The sequence below is a fragment of the Octopus bimaculoides genome, chromosome 15 (assembly GCF_001194135.2).
Source record: "Octopus bimaculoides isolate UCB-OBI-ISO-001 chromosome 15, ASM119413v2, whole genome shotgun sequence".
Classification (NCBI taxonomy): Eukaryota; Metazoa; Mollusca; class Cephalopoda; order Octopoda; family Octopodidae; genus Octopus; species Octopus bimaculoides.
The window spans coordinates 51,124,774-51,134,902 of NC_068995.1; the positions used below are offsets into that span (position 1 = coordinate 51,124,774).

General features: G+C 36.0%; 1 protein-coding gene across 3 annotated transcripts in view; it reads left to right on the top strand.

Annotated features, from left to right (window-relative positions):
• Nucleotides 1-10,129, top strand: part of LOC106870800 (U11/U12 small nuclear ribonucleoprotein 35 kDa protein) — a 32,672-nt gene that overhangs the window by 4,039 nt on the left and 18,504 nt on the right. For all 3 annotated transcript variants that reach the window (XM_014917017.2, XM_014917016.2, XM_014917015.2), the window contains exons 2-3: nucleotides 2,835-2,912; nucleotides 4,188-9,679. In XM_014917017.2, the coding sequence (XP_014772503.1) occupies nucleotides 4,192-4,968 (777 nt within the window). In that variant the 5' untranslated portion in view covers nucleotides 2,835-2,912; nucleotides 4,188-4,191 and the 3' untranslated portion in view covers nucleotides 4,969-9,679. The remainder of the gene's footprint in view (nucleotides 1-2,834; nucleotides 2,913-4,187; nucleotides 9,680-10,129) is intronic.

A 10,129-nucleotide genomic window follows, 5' to 3' on the forward strand; every position in this document is an offset into this window, starting at 1 on the left:
TGGTCAGTAACTCATATTTCTTTCCCTTCTCTCTACTTGATTTATAGACTTCAAGCCATTCTATACTCCACCCCAGGAAGTCAAACCTATCTTTCATTGTACTTTATTACCTCCTCCTTCTATCGTCACCCCCCCCTCCATCTTCCTCTTAAATAACTGCTTTGCCTCAGGAAAAGAAATCTTCATCAATATTGTTATTTCTGTTATTTTAAAATTGTTAGAGCATTGGATGGGCTGCTTTACAGAGTACTTCTCAGCGTTCTGAGTTCAAATCTCGTTGAGGTCAACTTTGTTTTACATCATTTTGGAGGTTGATAAAAGAAAAGTGGAAATGATCTCAATTCAGCGCAGTGGACTGGCAGAACAGGTTATGCCTTGTGGTATTTGTTCTGGATCTTTGGTTTCTATCAGCAGTTTCCATGACAACACTGATGCCCAGCTGTATCAGCCTTGCTTTTCTCTTTGGGGCCACAGCATCAGTGGTGTGTGAAGGGGAAATCCTTTACCCAAGCCTGTGTAAATGGATGCAAATACACGGCAAACCTGACCAGCAGAGGCCTTCGTAGTTGAAGAATCAGTGGTGTTCAGCTATGTCTTACAGTGAAATTCATGTGTTTGGATGAATTTCTATGTTGTGAGTAGCAGAGGAATCTAATGCTTTGGGGATGTTTATTCTAAGAAAAAGGGAAATTTGTCATCTCTCTCTCTCTCTCTCTCTCTCTCTCTCTCTCTCTCTCTCTCTCTCTCTCTCTCTCTCTCTCTCTCTCTCTCTCTCTCTCTCTCTCTCCCAAATAATTAGATAACTCTGAAACAACAAATTCCTCTTCTCTCTTCACAGTATAATTTTACCAATGCATACCTTCACCTGGTTTCTTGGTCCCTAATTTTTAACTGTCTTATAGTATTTCATTTTGGCCTTCTACATTCTGAGTTCAAATTGTACAGGTTTCAACTTTACCATTCATTTCTCCATGATGACATGCTGAGATTGAACCTGTCTTTGCTTTTTGTCCTTTTGGGTTTGGTAAAATATGATAGTCACAGGTTATGTTACAGTAGTCAAAATGATGTCTTCATTTTGATTATTGCTTTCTCTACATTTTGATTATGTACGCTCCAGCCTTCTTCAGGTGTTTTGCCTGGGATTGAACTCAGAACCTCTAAATGACTGGACTGCATTACCAACGTCTTTATCTTTGTTTATGCCCTCCATAACTTAGTGGTTCAGAAAAAGTGACTGATAGAGTAAGTGCCAGATTTTTAAAAAATGAAGTAGAAAAATTAAGTACTAAGTTGATTTGTTTGACTGAAAGCCTTCAAGGCAGTGCTCTAGCATGGCCATAGTCAAATGATTAAAACAAATAGAAAGTTGTGTGTGTGTGTGTGTGTGTGTACATATATATAATTTTCCCTGATTAATTTGTCTTAGGAGTGGTTAGATGAACTAAAAAAGATCTTTATTGACAGCCACAATTGCAGTGGCTATCAATAAATATCTTTTGTGTTTTGTAATTGACCTCTGAATCTGGTTATATTTTATCTGCCTCACTAGTTAATGCCAAAGTCAATTCAGTTCAACAAAACAGAATTTTCTAGTTGAAAATGTAATGATTATCTTTTGAAGTATTTTTTTCTTTTCCTCTTCCTTTGATTTCTAATGCTGATAAATACATGGTTTCAAAGTAATATATTCAGGGTACATCACTAACACCCTTTCAACACTACTTGTATCTATTTCTCTTATCCCATTCTGTTTTTAAGTATAGTTTTATATCCTTGTATGTTGGATATATAATTTAACAAAGCTGTTGGGGAGAAAATATATACACGTTGCACTACTATTAATATTAAATGAGACTCAATACTCTATATCAACAGCTCACAGTGGACTGTTTACCAACCCAAACTGCCAATCGCTCACAGTTCTTTATTTTATAACAATGAGTCAGTCCACCTTCAGTCACTTGGAGAGCAGGGTCAGAATCCTTCCACAACAGCTCCCCTTTTTAGAATCAGTCTCTCCTGTCTTCTCCTCTTTTGAGAATTGAACTCTGCTCCAAGTTTTAATATCTCTTATGCTTAGGGATCAATTCCAGTGTTTCCTCTCTTTTCCGTTTTCTGGTGCTAAAACGCGTAGTTCCAAATTGTTTGGGTGTTGGTACCTCAAACATGTTGTACAATACTTCCATGGGAATTTCCTGTGAGAGTTTGTATCTCATCCTCGTTACCACTTTTATATCCTTGTATGTTGGATATAGAATTTAACAAAGCATTGAGAAAGAAAGTATATACACGGCGGTGCATCAGCATGGCCGCAGCTCAAAGCTGAAACTATAAACAACAACAACATGTTGCGCTGCAAATAATATTACACGAGACTCAATGTTCTATATCAGCAGCTTGCATTGAACTGCTTACCAACCTGAATTGCCAATAACTCACAATTCTTTACTTTATAACACTGAGTCAGTTCACCTTCAGTCACCTGGTGGGTGGTTGGAATCCTTCCACAACATATAGTTAATGTGCTATCATTTATTGGTTTGGTGTGTAGGAAGAGGCTGTGCTCATGGTTTTTGTAGAGAGCCAATGTCCTGAGGAGGAAGGACTGGGTATAGTAGTTGAGTAAGGGGTTAGGCTGATGGAAGCACAATACAGGTGGCAAAAGGAAGAGGGTTGCATGTGTTGAGATTACTTGGGCAGAGGTGGCACAAGACCAGCCATCTCAAAAGAGCAGAGGCCACTACAGTAGTGGTAGAAAAGGCAGAGAGAGGAGACAGTCCTGTGTACACACATGTAGTGATTTCATTTCATTTTTCTTTTCTTTTTTTTAGACAAAGACATTCACACATTTCTATTTGTGTCAATTGGATTGAAAAATCTAGCAACAAAGAAAAATACAAAACCAGTTGGTAAGCTAAGAATTTAGCATCTAGTTTTCTTGAAAATTTTACTGTTTAGAGATCCTAAAACCAAGGTGTCACACAAAAAGCATTGGTGTGGGTGCTGGTGTCATGTAAAAAGCACCCAGTACACTCTGCAAAGTGGCTGGTGTTAGGAAGGGCATGAGCTGTAGAAAGCAAGCCAAAACAGGCTATGGAATCTGGTGTGGCTCCTGGCCTTGCCAGTTCCTGTCCACCCATCTAACCCATGCCGGTATGGAAAACAAATGTTAAATGTTGATGATGGATGAGGTATGGCTGTGTTGTTAAGAAGTTTGTTTCACAACCCCATGGTTCTTAGTTTGATCAAACTGCATGGCAAATTAACAAATGCTTTGTGGGTGAAAGTTGATAGACAGAAACTATACAGAAGCCTCCCTCGCTCTCACACATACACATGTCCTTCTGTGACTTTCCATTTGTTTTCACACTGAGGCTGCTTTGGCATCAGTAATGTTTGTTTATGTCCCACCAAAACAATATATTTTATAGCATGGCAGTTTAATGTGCAATGACTAGTTGAAAAGACATCCATACCTTCTCACTAAATAATTTTGGCACAATGCTTCAAATTTTTAGACAGTAAATTTGATATCATTAATGTTTTTTGGAAAGTGTTAAGGACGTAAATAAAGTGAAATGACTTAAAAATGGAAGTTAAACTTGGGTCTCAGAATCAGTTCACCATTAACTTGAGTGCAAAATTGGAAAAACTTTGTGTTAAAGGGACATAACTTTGGATTTAACTGATGAAATGAAAATATCGTACATTTCACAATATAAACACCAGCTCTATGCTCTGAATTGATATTAAGCCTTTTGATAGCAACACATCTGAGACTACCTGTGGTTCCTTTATACAAATCTGTCTGTTTTAAAATATTTATTGATATGTTCAAAACCCTAATTTAAGAGTTTTCAGTGATGCACTTCATGAAAAGAAAATAACTTACCTGAAGCATTAGAATCTATTTTGAAAGTGAAATAAACGAAACTATATGTTATTTTTTCTCAAAATCTCTGTGAAATTCCACCTCTTATTCTCAGTGCATAACCCTTCTCTTTGCTAGGGTGATATTTGAAGGAGATTTAGTTGCTCTTTTTAACAGTTCGAGTGACTGCATAGAGACCTATTGTTAGTAAAATTTGAGTCAATGGCCTTAAAAATTTAGAAAATTTTGTCATTCATTATGTTGGGTTGGTTTCACTCCTTTGCTTTTATACTTTCTTTTGTTTTTATTTTAGAAAAATGGCAGAGGATCTTTGGTCCCCTATAGCTCACGTGTATGACCCCCTTATGGCAGGGAGTATCGATGGAACAGACGATGTTGCCCATGACCATGGCATAGTGCGAGCTCTCAGTTGTAAATATAAACCTAACAAACAGGTTGCTGGAGATCCTAGCAGGACAATTTTTGCTTCCAGACTGAACCCGAAAACTGATGAGAACAGCCTCCGTAGATGTTTCAGCGAATACGGCCAAATTAAGCAGTTACGTCTTATCCGAGATATTGTTACAGGATTTACACGAGGTTATGGTTTTATAGAGTATGAAGAGGAGTATTCCGCACGAAAGGCCTTCGTTCAAGCGAATAAATCTCTGCTGGATGGCTCTGAAATATTCGTTGACTTTGAACGGGAACGAATTTTGAAAAACTGGGTTCCTCGTAGACTTGGGGGAGGCTTTGGTGGAAATAAAGAATCAGGGCAATTGCGTTTTGGCGGTAGGGACCGGCCGTTTAAGAAGCCAATTATTGTCAATTCAGATAGTAACAGTGGATATAAAAAATGGGACTACAAAGACAGCTCCCACCAAAAGAATAGGGATTTTCAACACAAAGATGGCAGGTTTGGCTCTGAAAGGGGAGGGAATTATTCTCGGAGTGATAGCAGAGAATTTAGAGATAGAGGAGACAGAGGTGGGAATTCTGAGAGGAACTACAGAAGTAGAGAAAGAGGGAGAGAGAGTTTAGAATCTAAATACAGAGACAGGGGTTATAGAAATGAGGAGAGAAGAAATAGATGAAAATAAATTATTTAATTTATTATTTTCAAGACAATGGAGTAGAAGAAATGAGAGAGTACCAGATTAAACACCTGGCAGTATTTAATTTCATCCCTCTATGTTCTGAGTTCAAATCACACTGAAATCAATATTGACTGACCAATAAAATAAATATTAGGTACGTACCAACTAGAGAACCTCCTGTGGTTGCTCTGTCCGATTAAAGTAACACCCAAATCTTAAAAAAGGATACATTGGGCATTGGTACAGGTATAGCTTTGTGGTTAAGCAGTTCACTTCACAACCATGTGGTTTCAGGTTCAGTCCCACTAAACAGTACCTCAAGCAAGTGTCTGCTACTATAGCCCCAGGCTGACATATGCCTTGTGAGTGAATTTGGTTGATGGAAACTTTGTAAAAGCCTGTCATATATTTACATACACATATATATTTGTGCATGTGCATATCTGTGTTTGTCCCTTCACTTATGGACAACTGATATTGGTTTGTTTATACCCACATAACTTTGCAATTCGTCTTAAGAGGCTGATATACTATGCACCCGATTTAAAAAAATAAGTCCTGGGGGTCAGTTTGATTGGCTAAACCAATCAAGGTGGTATCCCAGCATGGCCACAGTCCAATGACTGAAAGAAGTAAAAGAATAATGTAATCCCATTTATACAACACGACTGGATAATGACAGCTGAGACTCCTTTGACTAAAGTTCTGTTTAGTCAGCACTGATTAACGGTCGAATGACATTATTATTATTATTATTATTATCATCATTAAACATGTCCTGGAATTGATTCAGTTGCCTTTGCTCTTTCCCTAAAAATCATACATTTTTTTCTTTAATACTCTGGGATAAAATATAGTTTCAACTTTTGACTGCTTGTGACAGAGAATGGGCTAAATGTCTTCCAGAATTATATCTCAGTGGCTCTTCCACATCTCTGTGTTCAAATCCCAGATGATGTATTCCACTCTGGATACCCCAATGGCAGATCAGGTGGATGAAGTTACATAACTCGGCAGATGAAGGCTGCAACAGATTTGACCACTTCAATTGTACTGGTTTCCTTGCCATTTGGGTCCAGTTGGCAGATTTGTGAAGGTCTGCATGAATCCTGGAGTGTGGCAGCAAGTACACATTAAACAACATCACACACAGGCATCTTTGTTTCAAGAAAGAAACACTGAAAACTAGGAGTGCAGAGATCCATCATCAAAGAGGAACTAACAACTTTTGAGACCAGTCGGATTGCTGAACAAGAGGAGGCACAGAAAAGATAGAAAGGAACAGCCTAGAAGAGATCCTTCATCTGGAACCACCTGTCTCATTTGGAAAAATTTTTAGACATTTTATTGTTGTCTTCCACCATTCTTGATCTTGAGGGGTAGACACAATGATGACAATAAAAAGTTTTTAAAAAATTTCCCCAGGTCCTATATGTGAAATTGGGTCTCCCAAAAGTTTTAAAGCACTGAAAACTTATTTTCCCTGAGTACGCATTGCTGAATTTGGAGTGTATCTTATGTCACTGTGCGTCTTTTATGCTATCAAATGTAATATTTATGTGATCAAAATTTGGGGGGAGGGGTCCAGTCGAATAGATCAAACCCAGTACGCAACTGGTACTTAATTTATTGACCCCAAAAGGATGAAAGGCAAAGTCAACCTCAGCGGAATTTAAACTCAGAATATAAAGACTTATGAAATACCGCTCAGCATTTCGCTCGGCATGCTAACATTTCTGCCAGCTCATCGCCTCAGTATTTATGTGATATACGAGAGTGTTGCCCATTGTATAACAAGCAACTTTGGGAGTATATTTTTGTCACAATGGCTAATATCAGGAAATACGGCATACATATAGTAATTATAGTTTAATTTTTATTAAATTTCATAGTGCGTATACAAAATGCTGAATACTAATTTTCAAAAGAAAAATATTATCTTAAAATTAAAATAAATGAGACAAATTTCTCATTTGTATATTTGCAATAAATATATGTTATTATTTTTCTAAATTTTATCAACATAATTGCATTCAACTCCATCTTTGCAAAATTTTATTTAAGAAAAGGGAAGAAAAAAGTGGGGTTTTTTTTTCAGAAAAATATGTGGTGGGGTACCAAAGAGGAGTTATGCTCCCTCACTCTCATCGGGCCTAGTAGGTGCACCTATCTTCCATGTCTAATGTTAAAGCTCTCTTTATCTCTCTTTACACTCCCCACCTCTTCATATTACACACACACACACACGTACATATGCACACATTTTTTCCAAGCGAAATCTTTATGCCATTACTGCTCTGAGTTTTCTGTTGCTATCATGTCCTCATAAACCATCTTCAGGAATATGATAGCAACAAGAAACTCTTGAGTTGCAATGAAGTGAAGTGTCAGATTTAAATAAATTGATAAAGGCGTCTACCACTAATATCAAGTACTTGTTTTTCTTGCTTGTCTATCCAAAGATACATTCACTCACACACGCACGCACACACACACACACACACACACACAAACAAACAATATATATATATACACACATATATGTATATATGAGAGTCAAGACTATTAAAAAGGTTGCAAGACGCAACGAAAATTTTAGGAAAATAAAAATAAGAAATAAGTGGAAATTTTAAGGCACAATAAGAAAATGACTCTCCCCAGACACAACAATATATATATGTATATATATTTATATAAAAAGGAGATTGTAAGAATTTCGGATAAGTATTTATTTAGCAGTTTCATCTCATTTCAGAGAACCATCAAGAATATACGTGTATGTATGTATGTATGTATGTGTGTTTATACATACATCATCATCATATATATATATATATATATATATTCACAATTTCATTCAGCAATTGTCAGTCACACAAAATGGTTATCCAGAAGACTGGCCATTTTAATCCTAGTAAGCTATTTAGAACATTGCTCACTGTTGGGTTTCCCAATCTCGAGTGTAATGTGTTGTGTGTGTGTGTGTAAATTAATTTTGTTATCTCCTTAAATTATTAGCAAGTAAATAAAAAAAACCTCAAAAAACAAGACCTGTAAAAGTATATAAAAATGTAACTAAATTGTTAATAACATCATTGAAAGTCTTTGTTGTTGTTGTTGATTTTGCATATCTTTATCTTGTTTTAGAAAATAAGGGGATCTGTAGGGATTACTAAACACGATTATTTTATAGAATTCATTGTTGTTAGGGGATTAACTGAGCTGAAGGGCTGAAGATAAATAATTTGAGCACCTTAAAATAAAATCTCTGCTCTGGGCTAAAATAAACACAAGTCTTTATTTATGTTTGGTTTTATTTATTTTCTTTTATTTTTTATATTTACTTGTCCTTATGATATTTATATCGTAAATATTTCATTTATTTATTTTCCTTAATAATGTATCAAACATGCATCTGATCTGATTGCCACCTATTCCAGTGCTGGATTAACAATTAAGCAAGATAAGCACATGTTTAGGCCATCAAGGGAAGCGAGGCACTAAAGAAATGGTAAATGGCTTATGGCACTAAAGAAATCACTTTAAACTATCCCAAATAATATTCAGGATGTTTTATCTCTACTAAGTATAGAAACAGATGTGTTATGTAAGATTAATTCTGAGGATTTGATCAAAAACTTTGTGATTAAAAAAAAAACAGTAGAAGAAAACTTTTAGAATTTAATTAAAGTGGAAGTATACAAAAATAAGCATTATTTTCTATCTTACAACTAATTTTGTTTTATTTTGAATTATAATTGTATGGGGCCACTAAAATCTTTTAATTGCTTAGGGTCTATGGATCTTAATCCAGCCCTGATCTATTCATGTATCTTTCTTCATCTTCTCTTAGACAATGGATGTCTCCTACCGTCAGCACATGGCAATCAGTTACTCAGTCAAACCAGAACAATCTTTTATCTTTCTTTTACTTCTTTCAATCATATCAGCTGAAATGTGTTAACAACAGTGTCTTCTTAGGTCTCCATCTTGTGTGAGTTCTGTCCACATTTAGTGATCTGCACTTTGTGTGGCTGTTCTTATTCATGCACATTGCATGTCCATACCAGCGCAGTCTTCTTTCCTGCATACTACATCTGATTCAGTTCTATATTTAAGAGATGAGGAATTATTTACATTTGATGGATATTTGTCCTCATCTTGTTTGTTGTTAACACAATGTTTCAGCTCATATACCCTCCAGCCTTCATCAGGTGTCTTGGGGAAATTTCGAACCTGGGTTCTCATTCCTAAGGTATTTTTTTATAAACCCTAAAATTCACTCCATAATTGCCCACGGGCATATGGTGTAGTGGTTAAGAGCATGGGCTACTAACCCCAAGATTCCGAGTTCGATTCCAGGCAGTGATCTGAATAATAATAATAATAATAACATCATCGAAAAATACCTTAGGACCCAGGTTCGAAATTTTCCCAAGACACCTGATGAAGGCTGGAGGGTGTATCAGCGGAAACGTGTTAACAACAAATATCTGTCAAATGTAAATAATGTAAATAATGTACATCTGATTCCTCTTATGTTCAGTTTTTAGTACACTTGTACTATGTCTTCTTTACACAGTTACATTGCATGTGCAACAGTGCATGCTCACTTCTCAACTCCTCTGCATTCAAGATCCATGCTTCACTATCATGCAGCATTGCAGTTCTGACAAAAGCATCATACAATCTGCCCTTCATTCTAAGGGTAAGTTGTACTTACCTGAACTTTCCTATATATGTATATGTATGTATGCATGCATGCATGTATGTATGTTTGTATGCATGTATGCATGTGTGTGTATGTATACACTTACACACACATACATGCACACGAGTGTTTGCGTTGCTTTCTTTAGTTCATAATTCTTCAATAGATATACAATGACACCTTCAGTACATGCCTCTTTAATATTGTATTTTGTAAATATATATAAATAATTAGATTTTACAATTCACTCATGAAGATTAACTAATTGTCTGTCTTTTAATCAGAAAACAAAATGACAAAGAACATGATACAATTATCTAAAATGATTGCCATGTATATCACTTGAATGGCTCTCTTATTACATTCTATATCTCTTGTATTGTTAACCATTATAATATGTTAAACACAATCACTGTTTTCACACTCTGATTTTTTCTCTATCTTACC